This window comes from Dipodomys ordii, unplaced genomic scaffold (assembly GCF_000151885.1).
Source record: "Dipodomys ordii isolate 6190 unplaced genomic scaffold, Dord_2.0 Scaffold105, whole genome shotgun sequence".
Taxonomy (NCBI): Eukaryota; Metazoa; Chordata; class Mammalia; order Rodentia; family Heteromyidae; genus Dipodomys; species Dipodomys ordii.
Genome location: NW_012267321.1, coordinates 1,926,590 through 1,949,859, shown reverse-complemented (window position 1 = coordinate 1,949,859; position 23,270 = coordinate 1,926,590). Strand labels below are relative to the sequence as shown.

General features: G+C 53.5%; 5 protein-coding genes across 5 annotated transcripts in view; all 5 read right to left on the bottom strand.

The window, feature by feature from the left end:
- Etfb (electron-transfer-flavoprotein, beta polypeptide) overlaps positions 1 to 251 on the bottom strand; it is a 9,418-nt gene extending 9,167 nt beyond the window's left edge. The window contains exon 1 of the mRNA XM_013027611.1: positions 83 to 251. Coding sequence (XP_012883065.1) covers positions 83 to 251 — 169 coding nt within the window. The remainder of the gene's footprint in view (positions 1 to 82) is intronic.
- A 1,237-nt stretch (positions 252 to 1,488) lies between these two features.
- Nkg7 (natural killer cell granule protein 7) lies at positions 1,489 to 2,547 on the bottom strand. The gene is made up of 4 exons (XM_013027870.1): positions 2,255 to 2,547; positions 2,028 to 2,174; positions 1,798 to 1,932; positions 1,489 to 1,705 (listed from the first exon to the last, which is right to left on the bottom strand). Exons 1-4 carry the CDS (start codon positions 2,409 to 2,411, stop codon positions 1,647 to 1,649), a joined length of 498 nt encoding a protein of 165 aa, XP_012883324.1. The 5' UTR covers positions 2,412 to 2,547; the 3' UTR covers positions 1,489 to 1,646.
- A 1,466-nt stretch (positions 2,548 to 4,013) lies between these two features.
- On the bottom strand, positions 4,014 to 9,070 carry Lim2 (lens intrinsic membrane protein 2, 19kDa). The gene is made up of 5 exons (XM_013027868.1): positions 9,008 to 9,070; positions 8,408 to 8,588; positions 5,472 to 5,621; positions 4,285 to 4,419; positions 4,014 to 4,075 (listed from the first exon to the last, which is right to left on the bottom strand). Exons 2-5 carry the CDS (start codon positions 8,580 to 8,582, stop codon positions 4,014 to 4,016), a joined length of 522 nt encoding a protein of 173 aa, XP_012883322.1. The 5' UTR covers positions 8,583 to 8,588; positions 9,008 to 9,070.
- A 746-nt stretch (positions 9,071 to 9,816) lies between these two features.
- LOC105994180 (chromosome unknown open reading frame, human C19orf84) lies at positions 9,817 to 11,396 on the bottom strand. Its single transcript, XM_013027610.1, has 2 exons — positions 11,362 to 11,396; positions 9,817 to 10,351 (listed from the first exon to the last, which is right to left on the bottom strand). Exons 1-2 carry the CDS (start codon positions 11,394 to 11,396, stop codon positions 9,817 to 9,819), a joined length of 570 nt encoding a protein of 189 aa, XP_012883064.1.
- Positions 11,397 to 18,599: 7,203 nt separating this feature from the next.
- Positions 18,600 to 22,502, bottom strand: LOC105994263 (sialic acid-binding Ig-like lectin 10). Its single transcript, XM_013027683.1, has 10 exons — positions 22,047 to 22,502; positions 21,583 to 21,969; positions 21,182 to 21,460; positions 20,951 to 20,998; positions 20,451 to 20,708; positions 20,235 to 20,282; positions 19,893 to 20,150; positions 19,595 to 19,685; positions 19,384 to 19,495; positions 18,600 to 18,901 (listed from the first exon to the last, which is right to left on the bottom strand). The coding sequence occupies exons 1-10, from the start codon at positions 22,099 to 22,101 to the stop codon at positions 18,641 to 18,643; spliced, it is 1,797 nt and encodes a 598-aa protein (XP_012883137.1). The 5' UTR covers positions 22,102 to 22,502; the 3' UTR covers positions 18,600 to 18,640.
- Between the last annotated feature and the right edge of the window lie 768 nt (positions 22,503 to 23,270).

The window sequence follows — 23,270 nt, the reverse complement described above, 5'->3', positions numbered from 1 at the left end:
GGGGCTGAGGGGGTCTGGGGGAGGGTCTGGGGGAGGGTCTGGGGGGAGGGCTAGGAGAGGGTCTGACCCCAGGGGGCCTCACTCTGGCAGGGAATGTTGGAGCAGTTGCCCTGGACACACTCCTGCCACAGGCCGCTGTGGCCGCCGTGCTGACGGGTCCAGTAGTTGGTGGCAGTAGACAGCACGGTGAGGACATTGGTCAAGAGACTGAGCAGGACACCCCCACTTTGAAGGCTCCGCTTCACCCCCATGCTGCAGGAGCTGCTGCCAAGAACCCCACATGCTTGCCCAGGCCCCTGAGACCCCCCACCCCTGCCGGAGGCCCCATCCTCAGAATCCCCATACTGCAGGCCCTGCCTCAAAACCCTCAACTCCTTCCATCCCCCCTCACCCTTCTGGAGACCAGACCCCCCTCCATTGAAGTTCCCAGGGTTTGGAGCCTGTCCCCCACCCACCCTGCAGTGAAATGTCACTTCCGGGGCCAGTGCCCTCCCCCACACCCCATCCCTACCCACATCTACCTAAGTGACTCACAGCTGCCCAGGGCTTCTTGAACACAAGATCCCAAAGGGGTGGGGAAGGATGGGTCTCTGTGAGGCCCCTGGAGTTCCAGAACTCCCTTCTTCAGTGACCACTTAAAGGGACAATGTCTGGGTACACACCAGCCATCAGTTCTCACAGAATGAGGGTAAAATAGCTGGTTGGGGGGGGTGGGGAACTTGGGACCTATGTCTTGGTAGATCAAGCCCTTCTAGAAACTTCTATTCCCTTGACTTTCCAGGCATGCATAAACTCTCCTGGTGTCCTCCCAGGCCTAAGAGCAAAGGAAAGCTGGGGAAAACAGGCTTGAGGCCTGGCTCAAGTGGTAGAGCCACTACCTGGCAAATGCCTTGAGTTCAAACCCCAGGATTCCCCCCCCCAAAAAAAAGACAACAACAAAAATAACCCATTAGTACAGTCAGAAATAGAAAAAGAACTAGGGAGATAGGAAAGCTTCAGAGAAAGGAAAGGAAATATACAGTTATTTGGAAGACAAAGACAGGAGGATTTCAAGTTCAAGGCCAGTTCAGACAAAGTTAGTGAGGCCCTGTCTCTGGAGGCAAATAAGGAGCTGGAGCAGGTGGCTCAGGCTTGTAATCCTAGCTAATCAGGAGGCTGAGATCTGAAGATCGAGGTTTAAAGCCAGCCCAGGCAGACAAACCCAAAGAGACTCTTTTCTCCAATTACCTAGCAAAAACCCAGAACTGGAGATGTGGCTCAAGTGGTAGAGTACCAGCCATGAATGGAAAGGCTAAGCACGAGAATGAGGCCCTGAGTTGTTCAAGTCCTGGTGCTTCAATTAATAAAAGGGAGCCTATGTCTACACAGCCGGGAAGTCCCCTACAGACGGGGGACAGATCTGAGCAGCGCTCACCTTCCTCTGGCTTCCCAGGGTCACTGCTCTCTGGTTGGCTTCTGTCTTGACTGAAGCTCTTGGGACAATCAGAGTTGAGCACAATTTTTTATTGAAAGTAAAGGAATCGTTGAAGGACCATGGCCAGGAGGGTGAGATGGAGGGAGAATCAAACATTCCTTTCCCATAGCTCTTAACATCTCAACACAATGCCCCAAACTTGCTTTTTCTTCTTTTCTTTTTTGCCTTCCTTTCACATGGCTTCATAGCCGGGTCGAGGGGCGCGACAGTGAGTGGCCAGACTCAGGGAACCTGTGATGGCCAGACGAGCATTTTAGCACCTTGCCTCCATCCTGCACGCCCCACCCCCCCATGCTTCCCAGGGAAGCAGGCTGGGTGATCACCTGTACACAGCCACAAGATGGTCGAGACCCAGCCCAGGTAGAAGGACCAGGAGAAGAACGTCTGAATCTGGGGATGTGGATGCTGGTCCCAGCGCTCGCTGGTATACACGACCATGGCCACGATCAGGGACAGGGCTGGGGATGAGGATTGGAGAGACAGGGCTGATTCCCTCCGCAGGACCTCCACTGCCACCACCGCCCGGGACCCTGCTTAGGCCTGGGCTCCTCACCTGCAGCAAAGGCTGTGATGGTGGACAGCAAAGGACCTCGGCCTGGCGCGGACAAGGCAGGGATGTAGGACAGGACCAGAAAGCCCACAGACACCAGGCCCCACAGGGCCGCCAGAATGCAGAAACTCTGAGTCACATGAATGTAGGCTGATGGGAGAGGAGGCTTCAGAGTACCTGGTCCCTGCTTGGCCGTCCCTGCCCGCACCCACGGATCTGTTCCTCCTTACCTGCTACGGGATCCTGGGACCCCCTGGGCCAGAGACCTGAGTGAGCCGAGAGAGTGGGTCCTAGAGCTACGAACCAGAAATCGGTGCTGACAGCAATCAGGCAGGAAATCAAGCCCAGGGACCCAGCCAGCAGTGCCAGGGACCGGTAGGGCTCCATGGGGGTGATCTCTGGGAGGAGAAGGGGCTGGACTTCAGAGAAAGAAGACACCTGGATTCCCCAGGCCTCAGAGCAGCTTAGGGGTCGGGTATGATGTCAGTCAAGGCTCTTTATACCTCCTCCTTTTCAGAGTTGTGCAGATAACGGATGGCTTCCTCCCCAGCCCGCCCCCCTTCAGTCCAGCCCTGTGGTGGGGGAGGGCTCTTGAGGTGTCAGGCCCATGGTGGTTTCAGTGGTGGTTTTAGAACTTGCAGGTTCTGGAGCCCTCTACACTAGAGAGGGCTTCCAGGAAAGAGAGAGGGGGTGGCCTGGGGGGGGGAGGGTAGAGAAGAGGCCACCGAGGGGGGGGGAGTGAGTTAGGTAGGAGGGGACAGTTGGGGACCTGTGTCATGCTTTCCGGTGGTTTTGCAATTTTCTAATGTGGGAGAGGAGGGCCCCAGCTCTAGGGTCTCCACCAAAAGCCAGGCTAAGGACCGGAAGTCCAGTGCCAGAGAAGAAAGGGAGAGAGGCAGGGAGACTCAGACTCCAAGTCTTGGGCTCAAGAGTTTTTGCCCAGAGCAGACAAACAAGAGGAGGAGTAAGGATGTTGAAAGACTGTGGAGAAAATGACTAGCCCACGTCTTCACCTAGTCAAAGGCAGGAAGAAATGGGGAGAGGGATCTCCCAAAGGAGGGACAAAAGACAGATACAATCCTTAGATCTCAGCCTCCTGAGTAGCTAGGATTACAGGAGTGAGCCATTGGCACCCCACCTGGAGTTCTCCTTCTAAGATCACTATTATCTCTAGAATAAACCTCCATATTTCCACTTACAGAGGCCCCGATAAATTATCATCACAATGAGGTTTCATTTTCCATGATGATCACAGGCGCCTCTATAAATATAGAGCTACTATTACTTGCACAGAACTTAATAAATCACGCTTCTGGGACCAATCTTCTATTCATATCACATTTATTAGCATGGGGTATCGTAAATATTCTCATGATTAGGATCCACTCAGGAAAGCCCGTGGCACTGGGTCAACACTTGAGGAAGAAGCTCATGACTGAGTGGATGGAGCGCAGGTTAACGTCAAGGCTACAGTCAGTGTGAAGAGGCCAGGTTGGGAGCTGGGGGAATCCCGGGGAAAGCTGCTTGCCCCTCCATTTCTGGAGGGTGGAAGTCAACTTTTCTAGAAGCTGAAGTGCTCTGGGTGGAGAATGAGTCTTCCATTCCCAGCTCTCCAGAAACTTAAAAATTTGGGGTGACCATTACACAGCACCCCTCCTTCCTTCCCTCCCTCCCTCCCTCCCAAACACCCAGCCTCTGTTTCTTCCCGCCCCAGCCCCTCATGGATTCACACCTGGGCCTGGTTTCACCTCAGTTTTATTAGACCCTCTAAAGGATTTGCCACTGCACTAACAACCCAAGGGGCGGGTGGGGGCTCCATCCTTGTCCGTGCCCTCCCCTTCCCCCTTGGGACAGGACGCAGGAGTCGGGGGCTCCTCCCAGAGGCCAGGGCTGAGCCTCCTCATTCCCCCATGAACCAGGACCTCCAGACCCTCCCTCTCCTCTCCGGTGACCTCGGCGTAGCTTCCAGCCGTGGCGCTTGGTGGGCGGTCAGCGCGGGGTGGACAGGCGGCGACACTCATGCATGCGGTAGGCGCACATGTAGAAAATCCCTACGGGGAGGGGGAGTGGGGGACAGAGATCTTGCTTTGGTCCCTCCAAAGTCACCCTGCAAGACCCCCTCTGTGCCCACAGCCCCCCGACTTCCCAGCCCTGGTGACTTCAGACTGTCTCTGTGGTCTCTTGTGGCCTCGCATTTCCCCCATCCCACCCAGTGCCCACCTGACTCCCAGCAGCTGCCCTCCTCCCCTCAGCCCTGTACCTGCAAAGAAGGTCATCAGCAGAGACACCCAGCCCAGGATGTAGGACCAGGAAAAGCGCCAGTCCCCAAAGCGCCGGCCCAGGAAGCTCACGGTGACACCAGTGTAAATGGCCAAGGCCAACAGGACGAAGAGGGCTGGGGGGAGAGGGGCGGGGTGGGGGACAGGCCAGGCCTTGCAGAGGCTAAGGGTGGGGCTGGATAGAGAATGAGGTGCAGAAGAGTGAGGGGGGGGGAGGACAGGGCTGGAGGCGTGGCTCAAGTAGTAAAGCACCTGCCTAGCAAGCACAAGGCCAGGAATTCAAATCCTACTATGCCATATTCAATCAATCACAATGAAGAAAGACCCTGGTCCAGGAAAGGGGGCTGAAGCCTTGGGACTTCCTGAATAAGAGGAATGTCCTGGATACTCCTGACCACACGGGGAGTTTATGTAAAGATGGCTGGCTCATCTCCTTGGCTGCACACCAGGAAACCCCAACAGGTGACTATATGTTTGGGGTTCTTAGCCCAGCCTTGGAGAAGCAGGGAGAGCTGGAAGTTGAACAGTCCTGGATTGTAATCCCATCAATTACTTGTGAAATAAAACACCAACAAAGTGCCAGCGTGGCGGGATTTAGTGATATCTGCCAGGAAGGAAGAAAGGAAGGAAGGAAGGAAGAAGGAGGGAAGGAGGGAGGAAAGGGGGAGAGAGAGAGGGAGGGAGGAAGGAAGGAAGGAAGAGGGAGGGAGGGAGGAAAGAAGGAAGGAAGGGAAGGAAGGAAGGAAGAAGGAGGGAGGAAGGAAGGAAGGAAGGAAGGAGGGAGGGAGGAAGGAAGGAAGGTGAAAGGAAAGAAGGAAGGAAGCAAGAAGGAAGGAGGAAGGGAGATCGGATGATCATGGAGTTGGTTTAGAGGATGGGCTGGAGAGTGGGGAATGGGAAGGTGGGAGTGGGAGTGGGGAAGAGGAAGGAAGGGGGGAAGGGAGGGGAGGGGGAGGAGGGGAGGGGGGGGGGGGGGGGGGGGGGGGTGGGGAGGAGGGAAAGGAGGAGGAAAAGAGGAGGGGAGGGAGGAGGGGAAGGAGGAAGGGGGAAGGAGGGAGGAAGGGAAGGAGGGAAGAGGGAGGAGGAGAGGGAAGGATGGGGGAGGAGGGGAGGGAGGAGGGGGAGGGGAGGGAGGAGGGGAGGGAGGAGGGGAAGGCAGTTCACTCACTGGAGGCCAGGAACATGATGCCTGCAGAGAAGGGCCGGGAGAGGCGGGTGAAGGTGGACTGCTGCGCGAAGGCCAGGATTCCCATGATGATGCCCGCCGTGGCGCACAGCGCTGACAGGATCATGAAGGCCCGGGTGGCATTCCAGTAGGCTGTGAGAACACCGCAGGTCACCCCTAGTCCCCCTGCAGACCAGGGTGTCCTGTCCTACTCCACATGTCTGCCTCAGTTCCTCCTCTGCTTCTTAGCAAGTGCTCTCCTTTTCTCCTGACAAACTCATCTTCACCCTCCAAAGCCCAACTCTGACGACCTGCTCTGAGAAGCATCCTCCCTGGCTGCTCCGGGCGATGACTGACTTTGCCTGTGTCCCCTCTAGATGGTTTCCTTCCTGAGGAGAGGGCTGGCTTAATTCTTGGGATGTACCCTCCCACTTGTCCACACAGCTTGATTTACACAGACATGCATGTCCAATATATGTGCACATGTGTGTATGTATGAATGTATGTATGTATGTATTTGATAGATGGGTGAAAGGATGGATGGATGGATGGATAGACAAATGGGTAGACTGACAGACCAATAAGATAGACAGACAGACGGATGGATGACAGATAAATAGATAGATATAGACAAATGGATGGAAAAATAGACGAACAAACAGGCAAACGGATGGATGGACAGATGTATAGACCAGTGACAGACTGATAGATCAGTGAATAGATAGAATATTAATTGATTGATTGAAAGATGTAAACATATGGATGGATGGATGGATGGATGGATGGTTAAACAGACAAACTGACAGGTAAATAGATGGGTAGGTAGATGGATGGATAGATACATGAATGGATAGGTAGATAGAAAAATAGATATATAGACAGACAGACAGACAGACAGATAGGCCCATGGACCAATGGATGGGTGAGTGGTTGGATGCATGGACAGACAGAGGGAAGGACAGAAGGAAGCACTCCCCCTCCTTCCTGCTAACGGCACTCTGTTCTCACATTCTCTTTCCCTTTGCTGTGTGTGAAGCTGTGGATGGCTTTTCACATGCGAGGTGTCTGCCTCCGCCTCCCTCCCCCAGCTCTGGCATTTCGAGGCCTCTCCTCTGCTGTGCTGGCCCAGGGCTGGCTCTTCAGGACAGGCCCTGGGAAGCAATCACAGCCTCATCCGCCTACTCGGTTGCCCTGGGAGGCCAGCCCAAGCCTCCTGCTCTCATTTGGGAGCTTGGCGAGCAAATGAGGCCAGCCAAACCAGGGCAGGATTTGTGCTCAGTGGTAAAGTGCCAGCCTAGCAGATATAAGGCCCTAGGTTTTGACCCCAGCACCACAGCAAAGAGAAGTCAGGTGCAGCGGCACACATCTGTAATCCCTGCTACTCTAGAGGTGGAGGAGGAGAGCTGTCTGATACTGGCTTGGGGCTTGGGTAAGGTTACCCCTATACTCCATCTGAAAAAGAAACTAACGGAAAAGGCCAGGGTGGGGGAGGCAGCGCTCAGCAAGTGTGAAACCCTGAGTTCAAATTTCCGTAACTAGAAAAAATAAAAAGGACTCCAGAACTTCTGGGTGAGAGACGTTGAGGATATTCTGGAAGTGTGCCTTCCCCCTCCCCCCTCCCCCCTCTCCCCTCCCCCCCCTCAACCACCCCGTGCTGTCTGGCAGAGACACAGTTCAGAGCCCTCCCTGAGCCGGTCAAGTGTCACAGAGGTCACAAATGTCACCCATGTGAAGTCAGGCAGGTCCCCTGCCTCAGTTTACCCTTGCCACAGGGCTCAGTGACTGTGGGCTCTCCCTCTCTCTCTAGAGCATAGTACTGCTCCATATATATTACTACTAAATTGCTAATTTATTAATATATGACATAAAATATTGTGTGATGTCATATACACCATCAATTATGGTATACTAGATTGCATAATACATTGTATTTAATAGTGTACTTTTTATGATCAGTTCACTATATTCTATATCATATGGATATTATTAATATAATATTAATATACTATAGATATTCTAATATATAACATATACCAGGTAATATACTATATCTACTATCTCTATGTAGGAATCTCCCTCCTTCCCTTTCTCTCTCTCTCTCTCTCTCCTTCCCCCTCCGAGCATGCAGTAAGTACTAACCATTCCTTCACCCAAACCAGGCACGGTTCACCCCTGTAATCCCAGCTATTTGATTGGGGAAGCAGGGATAAGAGGATCATGAGTTTAGGGCTAACCAGGCAAAGTTATCAAAAATGAAATAAAAACCAAAGGGCTGTCTGTGTGCCGGTGGCTCACACCTGTCTTGCTAGCTACTCAGGGGGCTGAGATCTGAGGGTCATGGTTTGAAGCCAGTTGAGGCAGGAAAATTCATGAGACTCTTAGCTCCAAGGAACCCCTAGAAAACTGGAAGTGGAGCTTTGGCTCAAAGTGCTAGAGCGCTAGAGCGCTAGCCTTGAGTGAAAGAGCTCTGGGACAGCACCCACGTTCTGAGTTCAAGCCCCATGATTGAAAAAACAAAATAGAACAAAAAAACCTAGCAACAAACAAACAAAAAATCCTCAACTGGCGGAGGGCGTGGCTTGGGTGGTAGAGCACTTGTCCAACACGGGACAGGAGGCTCTGGGATCAATCTTCAGTGCACAAAGAAGATTTGGAAAGAAAAGTTCTTCATCCTCTACTCCACACCCCCAGACGCGGGCATGGGCCCTCCCGCCACCATGGTTCCCAGCAATTGTGCACACGCTTCTGCTCCGGTTGTTCTGTAGACCCCATGAGTCACACCTTTCTGTGTCAGGAAATATCACCTCCCTCCTCAGCCAACCCCCAAACCTGCACACCCCACTGGGCCACTCAAACCCAGTCCTAGAGCCAGCTTCTGCCCCTCTCCTGCTGGTGGCATCCCCTCAGAGACTGCGGGGGCCCTGGCGGGCGCGGCTCACCAATGCTCTCCGTCTGCAGGTAGCACTTGGGGCCCAGGCAGTACCGCCACAGGCCCTGGTGGGCGAAGGACCCCGACAGCCGGTACTGCATCCAGTGGTCCGTGGCCGTGGACACCACCAGCAGCACGGTCCCCACCCAGGCACAGAAGAGGCCGCCACCCATGAAGCTGTACATGGTGACCTGTGGAGGGACAGATGGCAGACACAGGGGTCACTGGACTCAAGGGACCTAGGAGGGGGGGGTGGGGCTTGGATTCAAGTCTGACAGAGGAGGCTGGAGCCTGGATCACCTGGGTCTGAGGGAGGAGGCTGGGGCCTGGATTCCTGGGTCTGAGGGAGGAGGCTGGAGCCTGGACCTCTGGGTCTGAGGGAGGAGGCTGGGGCCTGGACCCCTGGGTCTGAGGGAGTTGGCTAGGGCCTGGACCAGTGGCCTACAGGAAGAGGAGGCTGGGGACTTTGGCTGTCTGATCTGTGGTAAGAAACAGGCTTGGATCTGAGGCCCTGAGTCCTAGCTGAGGGGTGGGGATGGGGGACCCCTGGGAGGGGAGGGGGCTGCAACATCCCTTTCCTGAGGACGATCGGCCCACGTCTGGTGCCTACCTGCGTGGCAGAGCCCGTGTGGAGCCCTCCTTCCGCCACAGCCCCTCTGTGCAGACTGAGCCGAGCCAGGTCTCTGTCCTCCCTGTCCTGCAGGTCCCCAAATCCCTTAAGCCCCCCCCTACAATAGACCCATAAGCCACACACACAATGGGCCTCGGGGTCCAGTAGCTTCTAGTGGACAGAAATGCAGTGGTGGCAGAGGCTCCAATGGGAATCGCTGAGGCAGGGATGCTGATGCCCCCCCCCATGGCCCCTCCGGCCTCTCCATTCCCCGCCCCCCCCCACAGCCCCTGTGGCCTCCCCAAGCCCTCCCTGCTCCTCACAGCACCAGGTGGCCTGAGCCAGGAAAGAACTTGCCACCAACACAGTGCTAGAAGACAACCATCCATTTATTGACCCACTGAGAAGAGCAGGGATACTGCAGGGTGGTGCAGGGGTCCACAGTGCAAGGGGTGCTCAGGGCAGAAAGGGTGAGGAGACCTGGCCGGGCCCCAAGGAATGAGGATCAAGAAAGGAGAAAGGGGTCTGGATGGGTAAAGAAGGGGAGGGAAGAGTTGTGTGGGGGAGGGGATGGAAATAAGTCAGCACGAGGCAGGGTGGGGGGGAGGGCTCAGAGGAGCTCTGGGGGACAGGTTGCTGGACCAGGTCTGGGAGTGGAGGGAGCGGGAACAGATCTGGGACCCCCCCCCATCCTGTGACAAGTGGAGACCACACCAGGTGACCCAGAACCCACTTCTGAGGCTCTGGACAGGATGTGTGTTGGGGTACGTCCGGTGGGCTAAGGTACCCCAACAAGGCCTCTCTGGGTGCTATGACTCAGACTCCCAGTCCTCAGCCGCGGGCCAGGGGTTTGTGACTGGCTCTGGATCTCTGGATTCCTTGTCATCCTGGGCCGGGGCTGCCATCCTGGGGACCTTGGGGACAGCCCCGTCATCCCAAGCCCCGCTCCTCTTTGGCTGCTCAGCATCCTCAACCCCCCACCGCGGCTGGCCCTGGCTGGGAGCAGGCCTGTGTTGGACCCCCCGCCCTCCACGGGCCCAGCCCCGGCCCCGGCCTCGGCCCCGGGGTGTGGGGGGGCAGCTGGCCGTGGCCGGCTGGCCGTGGCCTGGCTGGGAGGCACAGGGGCAGGAGGGCAGGGACTGGTAGAGACTGTAGGTCCCCATCAGAGCGCTGTGCAGGAGGTACGAAAGGGTGTCCAGGCGGATGGGGACGGTCACCGAGGCCAGGTGCTCAGGGAGACCCATCTGCGCTGGGTTGGAGGTACCCAGGAGCCATGGTGGCAGGGCTGGGATGGTCCCTGGGGTCCGCAACTGGGTCCCAGGAGTTGGCAGGGACTGGTCGTTCCTAGAATGATAGGAAGACAGGTCAGCAGTGGGCCTTACCATTTGCTAGGCAGCCTCTTACCTGCACCATCTTTCTGGGTACAGAGAGCCAACCCTGCCATGGATGGCTTGTTTTCGGGGCCTGGGTGATGTCCCTGAGCTTTTTCTGTTCCAGGATGGCACTCTACCACGTGAGCCACAGCTCCACTTCCAGCCTTTTGGTGGTTCATTAGAGATAAGAATCTCATGGGCTTTTCTGCCTTGGCTGGCTGGCTTCAAACTGTAATCCTCAAAACTTCAGTCTCTAGAGTAAACTGGGACTACACACATGAGCCACCAGCACCCACTGCAGTTTTCATTTGTTTGGGAGTGGTTCACTGAGGCCTTGCTCATTCCAGCAGACAGGCGAGCTACCATTTTTTTCAACCTGAACCATATCTTTTCATATCCAAGGATGGCTCTGGGTTCCATCAAAGGTGAGTCTTTGAAGGACTGAGTTGGATAAGTATTGAATACATGTGGGCAAGCGGGTGCCACTGGCTCACGCCTATCATTCTAGCTACTCAGGAGGCTGAGATCTGAGGATCACAGTTCAAAGCCAGCCTGGGCATGAAACTTCGTGAGACTCTTATCTCCAATGAACCACTAGAAAACGGGAAGTGGTGCTGTGGCTCAAGTGGTAGAGCGCTAGCCTTGAGCTGAAGAGCTCAGGGACAGCATCCAGGCCCAGAGTTCAAGCTCCATGACCAACACAAACAAACAAACAAAAAATGTGGGCAATTATTGTTTTCTCCTGCCCCACAGCTGTCCTCAGCTCCTGGTTGTTTGTTGTTGATATTTCTCTTGTTTGATAAATTTGGTTTCTACTTCCGTCCTGCCTCCCTCCCAGGTCGGCGAGGGCCTGCGCCTCTATGTGTGGAGCGGAGCCTTGGTTATCCTGATCCCCCTGGGGTCTGCTCTCGCCCCCCCTCCCCCGCCCTGTGACTGTCCCCTCCTCTGAGGGGGCGCTGGCTCCTTGGGGTCCCCGCTCACCCTTCAGATTCGGCTTTGTCTTTTTGCTGCTCCATTTTCACCAGAGAGTCTGAATTTCTTCTAGAAACTTCACCTCGGTTCTTCCAGTGCCCTTGGGATGTGGGGAAGGCCCGTAAAGGAAGAAGGCAGGAATTCGCCCACGTGCGCAGTAGGCCAGGGTCTGCCTCCGCCCTGGGTCTGCCTCCGCCATACGTGCTTAGATTCAGCAGAATCTGGTCTCCTTCCGCTGGGGGCACCTGGGCAGACCCAGGGTCCAGACCCCAGCCTCCTCCCTCAGACCCAAGGGTCCAGGCCTAGTCTTCCCTGAGGCCCAGGTCCAAGCCCCAGCCTCCTTCAGACCCAGGGGTTCAGGCCCAACCTCCTCCCTCAGACCCAGGGGTCCAGGCCCAACCTCCTCCCTCTGACCCAAGGGTCCAGGGCCTACCTCCTCCCTCTGACCCACCGATCCAGACCCCAGCCTCCTTCTTCAGAAGGAAGAGGAGAAGGAGGTAAGGATGTTATCATGGAGGTTTGCTAGTCCAGTGGAGAAAAGAGCCAAGGCAAAGTTAGTGAGCAGTGTTTTCCCCCTCTGGAATAGGCTGGGTTTTTTAGTTGTATGTTTGTGTGTTTTGTTAAAAAATGTTTTAAATATTCATTTTGGATTTTTTTTCTTTTGGGCTGATCCAGGGGCTTGAACTCAGGGCCTGGGAGCTTTTTTTGCTCAACTAGTGTTCTACCACTTGAACCACAGCTCCACTTCGGATTTTTTGGTGGTTAATTGGAGGTAAGAGTCTTGATGGACTTTTCTGCCCCAGGTTGGCTTCGAACTGTTTCTCAGATCTCAGCCTCCTGAATAGCTAGGATTATAGGCCCTAGCCACCAGCGTCCGGCTGGGAGTAGCTTTTGATTTCTTTTATTACTGGGGTTAGGGTTTGATGTATTACTGTGATCAGTGTTTGAGCTCGCCAGCAATTCAGGGAAATCCGCAGTAGCTGGCCCTTTAAGGCCAGCTCCCAGCCCCGTAGTCGCTGAGGCCGGAGGCGGGGTCCTGCGTTGCTAAGGAAATGCCTTTTACCCAAAATTGGTTCTGAGAAGGAACCAATCAACGTCTTCACTGGGGTAAGAGAGGCTTCTGATTTGCCGGAAACTCTTTGCCGCCTGCCACTCAATGTTAGCCGCAGTCTCATCTATGATTGGCTGGTGACGCCTAGAAGGCGGGTAGTTTTGCTTGTCTCTCTGCTATTGGCTATGTTTCTGAGTGACAGCCGCTCCCTGGCTCTCTAATTGGCTTCCACATCTGGGTGCTTCTGTGAGGCGGCTCTGCTCCGGCTCCAAGTCTTGCACTTGCTCGCGTGGGTCTGGGGGTTGGTGTCATGCAGACGCTGGGCCAGGCTGGAAAACGAGATCGAATTGTGGAGTGAATCTGATCATACACAATAATTTATCGAGATGAGCTCCAGGAAATGAAAGCAATAGGTTTTTTTTTTTTTTGCTACTTTTGTTTTCCGTCCTTTTTGTTCTGTTTGCTAGTTTATACGTCTTCGGGAAGGTAAAGGGGGCACAGAAATCGTGAGACAAAGGGTGAACAAATGCAGCAGTGGTACTCACTAGACACTGTGTGGAAAATGAACTGTACAACGTGGGGACTGGAGGGAAAAGCTGGGAGAGAGCGAAGGAAAGGGTGACATTGTGCTAAAGAAATGTACTTGATTTATGTAACTGTCACCCCCTACATCACTTTAATAATAACAATTAAAAAAAAAAACCTGGAAGGGTGAAGGGCATCACGGACGCTCACTGCCTCTTCCAGAGCTTAGGATCAGCTCCTTTCTGCCTCTGACCTGTCACCAACCATTAGGGGTCCAAGATCTGACGTTTTAGGGCTCTTCTCATTCCACATGGGCTCAAAGAGTCCCTTAAGTACTTTCCCTTTTTCTTTCTCTCTCTCTCCTCTCTTCTCTCTCTCTCTCTCTCTCTCTCTCTCTCTCTCTCTCTCTCTCTCTCTCTCTCTCTCCTCCTTCTCCTCTCCCTTCTCTTCCTTCTTCTTTTTTCTCCTACTAAAGGGATCTGGGGTTGTGCTTCCCCATGAAGTGTTCACTCATTCAAGCCCTCATGAAACCCTTCTAAATGCAAAGATGAGGACAGGGTTTGTCGGTGAAGGGCCTTGGCACTGTCTCCTCCCTCCTTTTCTAGGTGCAGGAGGGCATGTGTTCCTACATTCCCTGCCATCTCCCCATGCCTAGGGTTGTGTGTGTGTGGGGGGGGGTCCTTTCTCAGACCTTGGTTGCAGGGTCACCTTTGAACTTTGCCCTGGGAATGCTACTTCTTAAATCTCCAGGGTCTCTTATAAGGGCACCAGTCCCATTCGGGAAGGTCTCATCCTCATGATTTAACCATCTCCCAAGAAATCATAGTCAGGCATAGTCACAGGAAGGCTTGGATTTCAGTACAGGATTTGGGAGCTAGAACAGCCATGGCTTACGTGGCTGAGGTAAAGGTCGACGCCTACCTTTAGGGCATCTCACCCCAAAAGGCAGCAAGAGACCATGTGTGGTGGGGAATTGGAGGAGGTGGGGATCTCAAGTCTCAGATCAAGAGACAAAGAAACTGAGAAAGTTTCTGTGGACACTCAAGTCTTTGTATATTTGCTCTAAGAGAGCTGGCACACAGAGGACCTGCTCCCGCTGGACTGGGAATTAGCTTCAGCCAACAAAGGTCACAGCTATAGCCAGTTAGGCCAAGAGTCACTTGTCCTTTAGTTGTCTTTCCTTTAGGCTAAAGTATTTTGAGAAATAAAACTACAAAATAAAAACAAATAAACAAAACAAAACAGTCTTATAGGTCTACCTCTAGTGGGTGAGGAGGGGAGGCAATGAAATTTGAACTGACTTTGAGGTTAAGATTTAAGACCAGGCTTAGCTTTAGTAACCAGTACTGACCGGAGAGTTACATAATGCAATAGACATTGCTAAAAGGATGAGAGTTTTGTTTTAGTGGAACTGGGGTTTGAACTCAGGGCCTCATGCAGGCCCTCTACCGCCTGAAATGCAACTCAACTCTCTTTCTCTTTGGTTATTTTTCAGGTCGGGTTTGAATTTTTTTTTTTAAAAATTGGACTACAATTTTCCTACCTAAGATTTTCTGAGGAGTTGGGATTACAGCCATAAACTACCATGCCTGGCAAGAAAAGCTTTTTGTTGTTTGTTTTGGTTGGTCGTGAGGCTTGAAGTGACAGCCTGGGCACTGTCCCTGAGTTTTTTCACTCAATAGTAGTACTTGACTACTTCGAGCCACAGCTCTAATTCTGCAAGAGAAGTTTTAGAGGGTATGTAATTCAGGCGAAGAGTGTAGCTCAAAAGCAAGCAGTTGCTTGGGTGCATAAGGCCCTGGGAAACCACACCAAACCATACCACACCACACGGCATCACACCACACCACAGAGCACAGTTGGATCCATGATGATAAAAAATAGATCTGTTTGTGTGTGTGTGTGTGTGTGTGTGTGTGTGTGTGTGTGTGTGTGTATTGCTCTTCAGCTCAAGGTGAATGCTCTACCACTTGAGCCACGGCGCCACTTCTGGTTTTCTGGTGGTTTATTGGAGATAAGAGTCTCATGGACTTTCCTGCCCCAGCTGGCTTTGAACCATGATCCTCAGATCTCAGCCTCCAGAGTAGCTAGGATGACAGGCGTGAGCCACTGATGCCTGGCTTCTGTTTTATAATTTATACTTACTAGTTTCTGACTAACAGACTCAAAGGACTATGTAGCAATGTCCAAAGTCCAAGCTGGGTTTTCTGACACCAAACATTGTGGGGCTCCCCACCCCCAACTTACACACTTATTTTTAACCAAGAAGATTGGATAAAAATGCCTTCCCAGGGGCTGGGAAGGTGGCTCAGTGGTAGAGCACTTGCCTTGCATGCCTGAGGCCCTGGGTTCGATTCCTCAGCACCACATAAACAGAAAAAAAAGCCAGAAGTGGCACTGTGGCTCAAGTGGTAAAGCACTAGCCTTGAGCCGAAGAGCTGAGGGACAGCGCCCAGGCCTAGAGTTCAGGCCCACGACCGGACCCCCCCCCCCCAAAATGCCTTCCCATAGCTGGAAATGCTGCTCAAGTGATAGAACACCTGCCTAGCAAGGGTGTGGCCCTGAGTTCCAGTACCGCCATAATAAAAATAACTAAATGTGCCAGAGTTTAAATTAAACAAAGAAAAAATACCTTCTCTGCCTCCACATCTCAAGCTCTTTTTTTCTTTTAATTGTGAGAATACTGAACAGAGGGTTACAATTACATGGTCAAGGTAATGAATGCATTTCTTATCAAGCATTGTTGCCTCTTCCTTTGTTTCCCCTTCCCATTCCTTCCCATCTCCCCCCTCCCCCCCACCTCCCTCACCCCACACCTCAAGCTCTTATTGCAGAAGTCAGGACCTTACCAAACCTATGTCAGGGTTACAACTGTTGGGCCAAATTTGTTACTCTGGCAACACAATCTTCTGAGTCCCAAGGTCAAATACACATTCTGGTGTTGCAGTCCTGGTGTGCTTGGTGACTAGGAGAGAAACAGAATCTCTTTTCCCTTGGGTAGCGAGTGCTCTACCACTTTGAGCCACAGTTCCACTTCCAGGTTTCTGGTGCCTAACTGGAAATAAGAGTCTTATGGACTACTCTGCCTGGGCTGGCTTTGAAATGGAATGCTCAGATCTCAGCCTCCTGAACAGCTAGGATCACAGGTGGAAGCCATTGCCACCTGATTTGTAATTTGGTTTTCCTATGTGTACTGCATTCTGGTGGCCAGCTTCAGTCCTTGCAGATAGTTCATTTGTGTGTGTGTGTGTGTGTGTGTGTGTGTGTGTGTGTGTGTGTTTGTGCGCGCGCGAGTGCATGCCTGTACTAGGATTTGAACACAGAACCTTATACTTCCCTTTCACTCAAGACTGGTGCTCTATAACTTGAACCACAGATCCACTACCAGCTTTTTGCTGGATAATTGGAGAAAAGAGCCTCATGGGTTTTTCCTGCCCAGGCTGTTTTTAAACTGTGACCCTTAGATCTCAGCCTCCTGGGTAGCTGGGTTGGGAGGCGTGAGCCACCAGCACCAGGTTTGCTCATTCCCGTGCTAATGTTCCATACCCAGAGGCTGTGGCACACAGAGCTAGGAAGGGAAGCAAACCAGCCATGACCCTGGCCATGACATCAGTGCCCAGCAGGTGTCACCATAAGGGCCTGTGGGTGACAGGTGACTGGAGCAAGGCCAAGCAGTCCAGAGGACAGGGCTGACACTCTGTCCTCTGCTTCCACCTCTCTCTCTAGAGCTGTCCCCATGGTGGGTGAAGCCCACAGTGGCCTGAGGCAGCCACAGGGGATGAGTCAGGGAACAGCTTTGACAAACTGAGAAAACCTCCTGTCAGTCATCATGAAGCTCATGGGAGATTTGGATCCTTGGTAATGTCTGATTTTCTGAGCCAAAGATCCATCCTTGCCAATGTCAGACATTCATAGCTAATGTGTGGGAAAAAGTCTATAGTTCATAAAGTGCTTTTGTCTATACAATCTTTCCTTCCTTCCTTTTTTCTTTCTTTCATTCTTTCTTTCTTTCTTCCTTTCTCCTTCCTTCCTTCCTTTTTTCCTTCCTTTCCTTCTTTTTTTTTTTTTTTGTCGGTTGTGGGGCTTGAACTCTGGGCCTGGGCACTGTCCCTCAGGTTTTCAGCTCAAAGCTAGCGCTCTACCACTTGAGCCACAGCGCCACTTCCAGATTTCTGAGTGGTTTATTGGAGGTAAGAGTCTCTTGGTCATTTCCTGCCCAGGCTGGCTTTGTACCTTGATCCTCAGATCTCAGCCTCCTGAGTAGCTAGGATGACAGGTGTGAGCAGCCAGCCCCCAACCCTTTCCTTCTTTATTTGGTCTCATTCTGGGTTTTGAACTGGGCCTGGGTGCTATCCCTGAACTCCTTTGGCTGGAGGCTAGCACTCTGCCACTTGAGCCACAGCTCTACTTTCTGCTTCTTCTGTGATTAATTGGAGATAAGAGTCTCATGGGCTTTCCTGCCCAGGTGCCTTCACACCACAATTCTGAGATCTCAGCCACCTGAGAATGTAGGATTACAGTTCTGAGTCTCTGGTGACTAGTTTATTCTTCCTTCTCTTTCTATTTCTCTCCTTCTCTCTCTTCACCTCCTCCTCCTCTGTCCCTCCTCCATTTCTCTCCCCCCCCCAATTTCTCTCTCTCTGTCTTATGCTTGCATTACATACTAATCCTTCTCCTTTTAGTCTGTTTTCCAAAGAAGGTCTTGTGCTTGTCCCTGGGCTAGCCTGGAACTGTGATCCTCCTTTCCCTACCTTCCCAGTGGGCAGGATCACAGGTGTGCTCCATCTGGCCTCCTCCTTTCTTGCTCTCTGCACTGCTTGTGATTTAGGAGAGCCCACTGCAGGACAGATTGTGAACTGTTAGAAGTACTGTGGGTTTAGAGTGGAGGCCCATGGTGACTGGCTCCCCTCCCCCACTTCCTTCCTCCCCCTTCTCTCTTCTCCTGGGTCTTGAACTTAGGTCCTGAACAGCCTCTTTGTACTCAAGGCTAGCACACTAACCCTTGAGCCACAGACACAGTTGTAGCTTTTTCTGAGTGGTTAATTGGAGATCAGAGTCTCATTGCCTTTTCTTCCTGGGTCAGTTTTGAACCTTGACCCTCAGATCTTAGCCTGCTGAGTAGCTAGGATTACAGGTGTGTGGGTCTCTCTTACGCTCCTCTGTGACATTTTTTTTCTTTAAAAAAATTTCACTTTTAACTTTTTTGTGTTGTAGAATTGAAAGCAGCACCTGTGCATGCTGGACAAGCGCTCTACCATGAACCATGTCTCCACAGAGAGAACCAATAAAGGGCACAGGATGTGATACACAGCACTCCTGCGGTTCAGTACTGTGATCTGGCTCAGTTCTGGGAGGGTCTGAAGGCTGCTTTCTGGAGGGTTTTCTTGTGGCTGTCATTTGGTATTTAGGATTGAATTCAGGGCCAGGGTGCTATCTCAGAGCTTTTTCCTTCAAGGCACTTGAGCCACAGTTCTACTTCCAGCCTTTTGGTGGTTAATGGGACATAAGAGTCTCAGGAACTTTCCTGCCCAGGTTAGTTTGGAACCCTGATTCTCCAATCTCAGCCTCCTGAGTAGCTAGGATTACAAGCATGAGCCACAGGCGCCCGGCTCATCCTAAAGGATTTGTAATACATGTTACTAAAGAGACTTTGCAGTGGGTCCTCTGAGCCTCTTTATTGCCTCTTCCTGGCTCCCTGGCTGAGGTCCAGATCTACAGCTTAGGGGACCTTCTGTGGAAATGGATTTCTGCGTAATTCTCCTCAGGGTCCCTGGGCCTCGGGGTCTCCAGAGGCCGGGAGAAGTTGAGAGCAGCATAATGGAGTTCTTCTGGGCAGGTCTCAGGGTCCGGGCCTTGTGTGGGTGATATGGGCTCAGGGCAGCTCAGGGTGGCCTTCTCGTTCTTCCTTGGTTCTGGTGAGCCATTGCCTGGAGAAGTGGTCCTGGGAGGGCTGCTTGGCTTGCCCTTCAGATTCTGCATCCAAGGAAACAATAACCACCCTTCATTCATTCATTCATTCATTCACCTACCACAGAGTTGGACATTGAGCAGGTGCCTGGTACAACTTAGGCACTGAGGCCACAGCTGTGAGGAAAACCCAGTCCCTCACTGAGTCTGCCTTCCATCTACACCCCCAGGAACAAAGGGTGCAGGAGGACTGGGGGTGTGGCCAACAGAGATGGTTGGGGTGGGCATGGCTGGCGGGTGGGCATGAGCCTTGCATCTCCTAGGCAGGTGCTCTACCAGTTTGGCCACGCCCTAGTCCCCTTTGTTTTCATTGCTGTTCCAGTAAAGTCTCCCCTTTATGCTCAGGCAAGCCCTGAAGCATCATTCTCCAGCATAGCAATACTGTGTCCTAGACAAACAAACATCCCTAGGTCGCCCAAGAGAAGAAGGAGACAGGGCTTGATTTAGACTCCAAAGTGAATCAGCAGCCTGGTGGGCTGCACACTCACCGGGGCCCGGGCTTTAGGGTTGACATTGATGTAATCAAGGATGGTGCTGCGCCGGGAGACCTGGGTTCTGCACGTCTCTGCCTGAGGCTGTGATTTTCGTAACATCTTCACACTGTGGAAATAAACCCTGGAAGCACTGCTGCCCCTGCCCTTTCCCAGGCTCCTGACCCCATGACCCCGACCCCTGGCTCCTTGATCTCTCCTAACTCACATGAGCACGATGAGGCAGAGGAAAAGAAGAGTCGTGGCACCGATGCCCACGCCCACCCCCTTGGAGAATGCTGCAGAGATGGAGCCTTCATCTGTGTGGGAGACCAGGTGAGGTCAGCCGGTGGGCATGGAGGCTCCCACACCCCAAGGTGTCTGAGCCTCATTCTGACCCAGTCCTTCCATTTCTCCCCTGTTCCTCCTCACTAGCCAGCCACAGGCCAGGGACTCTGCCAACTGTTCCCTCCAGAGGGCAGCAGTCAGCAGATGTACCCAGTCCCTGACCCAGGGACTCCACTCACAGTGCACAGAGAGGCTCAGGGAGATGTGCAGGTCACCCAGCGGGTTCTGCGCCCGGCAGGTGAATTCTCCTTCATGTTCTGCCTCGACCACGGGCAGCTCCAGCACCCCAGGCTCCGCGGGCCAGGGCGGGTTCAGCGTCTGGGAACCCCGGGCCCAGCTCAGCGTGGCCGGCGGGTGACTGTGGGTGACACAGACCAGGCGTAGGCTTTGTCCCTGCAGGACATGGAGGGACGAGCCATTCCTGTGGATTTCCAGCTCTAGGGGAGGGAAAGAGAGAGATGTGGGCGCCATCCCCACCAATAAAGGAGGTGAGAAGCCTGGCTTCCTGTTTCCCATGTCACCTGTGCTGTTTCCTTGAGAAGCGGTCACTGTCAGCGCCTCCGGAGGGTCTGCAATGGAGACACAATGGCCAGGGCTCCCTCTGTCTGCACCTCACACACAAACCGAGGCCCTGGGCTTGCTGGGCCCTGGAAGCTGTGGGGCCCTGCCCCTTCCCTGGCCTCTCCAGACTTCTTCCCCTCCCGTGCCCCTCCCCTGCCTGCTTCGGGTCCACTCACACTGCACAGAGAGGTCCAGGGCGCGGTGCTGGGAGCCTAGTCTGTTCTCCGCCTGGCAGGTGTAGCGCCCCGCATCCCTGACCTTCACCCTGGGCAGATCCAGCCCCAGGGTTCCAGGGTGCGTGGCATTTGACCTCAAGAGGACTCCGTTCCCCAGGACCCAGGTCAGCGTGGGGGGAGGCCGGCCAGCCGCAGTACAGAGCAGCCGTAGAAACTGGCCTTTGCGGACGTCCATGCACGTCGTGTTTCCCTGGGCCTCTAGGCAGAGACAGGAGAGGTTGAGGCAGAGACAGAGACATCAAAGACACAGAGACAGACAGACAGACTCCCAGAGAAAAACATAGATAGGCAGGAAGATTCAGAAAGTGAGACACACACAGATGACGGTACAGACAGAGTGGGGGGGGGAGAGGGGATCTAGATGAAGTTGGTCCACTCCACCCGCCCTGGGCTTTCCACTTCCCCTTGGCTGCTACAGCCCTGCCCTCTTGGCCTCGCACCTTGGGCTTTGTCACGGAAGATGGTGATCTCCAGGTCTCTGGGTGCGCCTGCAAGAAGGGTGTGCACTCTCTTCAGGAAGGACGTGCTCTCTCCACAACCAGAGCTTTCTTCCTCAGGAAAGAGTGGCCCCAAATGGTGCCCGCCTCTTCTGGGATCCCAAGACAGGCTTCTCCACCTTCCCCACACAGACCAGGATGCCTCATCTGGTCAGAACTAAAGCCGGGACTCACAGGCCACGCTCAGCTGGACAGTGTTCTGCACAGTGAGGCCACGTCTGAAGGCCGCTCGGCAGGTGAGCTGGGTGCCGTGGTCACTCGGGCGTGGTGTGAGGCTGATTGCTGACAGGAAGGAGGTCTGGGGTCTGCTCTCAGTGCTGGAGAGGGCAGGCCCAGACCAGGAGATGGAAGGGGCCGGACAGTGCTCAGAGACCCCATGAATCCTGCAGCGGATGGTCACTGTCTGTCCGGGCTCCAGGGTCTCAGGAATGAAGATGTCTGGCTGAGTCAAGTCTTGTGTGTGTGGCGGAGGGGTTGGGGTAGAGGGGGAAAGAGATCAGATGCTCACACTCAGGCTGTGGTCGGAAGACCCTGCCTCCATCCCCAGCCTGGGAGCCCAGCCCCGCCTGCTGCACCTGTCACTTCCAGCCAGAACATGTCCACCAGGAAATTATATTTCAGCTTCTCTCCCTTCTCCACTCGGAAGAAGTAACGCCTCTGGTCGTCTCTCTGGGCATCTTTGATGAGCAGGGTGCAGTTGTTCCTTTGGGGGTCTCCCACCAGCTGGAATCGACCCTGGGTCCAGGCTTGCACGCGTCGTGCTGGGTTGGTGGAAGCCACGGGTTCCCCTGTGTTTGTGTTGGTTCCATTTATGAACCAGTAGCCATGAGCTTGGGAGGAATCCAGACCTGCCTCCTGGCTGGGGTAGGAGAAGGAGCAGGGCACGAGGACACACAGCCCTTCCTGCACCTTCACCCGGCTCTGCACCTGCACCTTGTAGCCCGGTTTCTGAGCCTGGGACCCTGTAGGGAGACAGATGGACTCAGTCCGCATCCCAGCCCTGTTCCAGCCCAGCTGCCCACGGCTTTTGGCCACATACCGCCCAAGGACAGCAGCAGCAAGAAGAGGCACAGCTGTGTGTTCAGATGCTGCATCCTGAGCTGCTCTGAAGCAATAAGAGCAGGGACAGGAGGGAAGTGCAGGAGGCCAAGTTGTGGTCACATGCGTGACACGCACTGCTGCCGGTGAGGCTGAGCTGGACAGGGGCTTCCCCCACCGGCCCTCTCCTGGTGCTGGGGTGTCTGCTGGGCTTTTGCACGCAGGGAGCTGGGCCTCCGCAGACAACTCTGGGGTAAGGAGGGGAGGTGGCAGGCCTGTGTCTGGCTTTGGGGCCTGGCAGGGGTGAGAGAAGGGAGTAAGGGGCTCTTCCCTGGGCCCTGGGTCACTGGGGAAGCAGAAATGAAAGCTAATGTCAGGACCTTTCTGGGGGAGGGAGGGGTCCTGGGGTGCAAAGAGAATACTTTTGTGGGGGAGGAAGCTTTGCGTAAATGGACTTTTCAGACTTCAAAAGTATGAGTAATCTTTCTGTTTTTTTTCTTGGTATAAAAATAGTTCCAACATTGGGGAAATAATGCTGAGAAAAAAATATTTGGTTATTTAAAATTCAAACTAGATTTCTTCCTCTTTTTTCTGCTTTTTTTTCTCCCTCCTCCTCCTTCTCCTCCTCCTTCCTCTTCTTCTTTTTACTTCTTTATTTTTATTTTTGTCGGTCGTGGGTTTTCAAATTGGGGCCTGGGCACTGTCCCTCAGCTCTTCAGCTCAAGCCGAGAGCTCTACCACTTGATCCACAATCCTGCTTCTGGCTAATGGGAGATTAGAAGCTTAAGAGCTTTCCAGCCAGGAGTGGCTTTGAACTAAGCTAGTCAGATCTCAGCTTCCTGATTAGCTAGGATTACAGGTGTGAGTCAACAGCGCCATGCCTGCCTGCCTGTCTGCCTGCCTGCCTTCCTTCGTTCCTTCCTTCCTCGTTCCTTTCTTCCTTCGTTCGTTCCTTCTTCCTTCCCTTCTTTCTTTCATTCTTTTTTTTTTCACCCTTTCCTTTTCTACTTGGTCTGATGCTGGTGGTAGCACTTGGCCTGGTTGTATCTCTGAGCCCCTTTTGCTGGAGGCTAGCACTCTGCCACTGGAGCCACAACTCTACTTTCTGCTTCTTCCATCACTAATTGGAGATAAGAGTCTCCTTGCCCAGGCTTCCACGGAACCACAATACTCAGATCTCAGTCACCTGAGGATTTAGGATTACAGATCTGAGCATCGAGTGACC

Excerpts from the sequence above, each read along its gene's own strand:
- Lim2 (XM_013027868.1), bottom strand. The coding sequence starts at position 8,582 with ATGTACAGCTTCATGGGTGGCGGCCTCTTCTGTGCCTGGGTGGGGACC. Across the intron at positions 5,622-8,407 it reads CCTGCAGACGGAGAGCATTG|CCTACTGGAATGCCACCCGG; the intron begins GTGAGCCGCGCC and ends GTGTTCTCACAG. Across the intron at positions 4,076-4,284 it reads GCTGATGACCTTCTTTGCAG|GGATTTTCTACATGTGCGCC; the intron begins GTACAGGGCTGA and ends CCCTCCCCGTAG.
- Nkg7 (XM_013027870.1), bottom strand. The coding sequence starts at position 2,411 with ATGGAGCCCTACCGGTCCCTGGCACTGCTGGCTGGGTCCCTGGGCTTG. Across the intron at positions 2,175-2,254 it reads GTCCCAGGATCCCGTAGCAG|CCTACATTCATGTGACTCAG; the intron begins GTAAGGAGGAAC and ends CTCTCCCATCAG. Across the intron at positions 1,706-1,797 it reads CATCTTGTGGCTGTGTACAG|GTTCCCTGAGTCTGGCCACT; the intron begins GTGATCACCCAG and ends TGGCCATCACAG.
- LOC105994263 (XM_013027683.1), bottom strand. The coding sequence starts at position 22,101 with ATGCAGCATCTGAACACACAGCTGTGCCTCTTCTTGCTGCTGCTGTCC. Across the intron at positions 20,999-21,181 it reads TGTCCAGCTGAGCGTGGCCT|GCGCACCCAGAGACCTGGAG; the intron begins GTGAGTCCCGGC and ends CCCTTCTTGCAG. Across the intron at positions 20,709-20,950 it reads CTTCCGTGACAAAGCCCAAG|AGGCCCAGGGAAACACGACG; the intron begins GTGCGAGGCCAA and ends GTCTCTGCCTAG.
- LOC105994180 (XM_013027610.1), bottom strand. The coding sequence starts at position 11,396 with ATGGAGCAGCAAAAAGACAAAGCCGAATCTGAAGG. Across the intron at positions 10,352-11,361 it reads GACAAAGCCGAATCTGAAGG|GAACGACCAGTCCCTGCCAA; the intron begins GTGAGCGGGGAC and ends CTATCATTCTAG.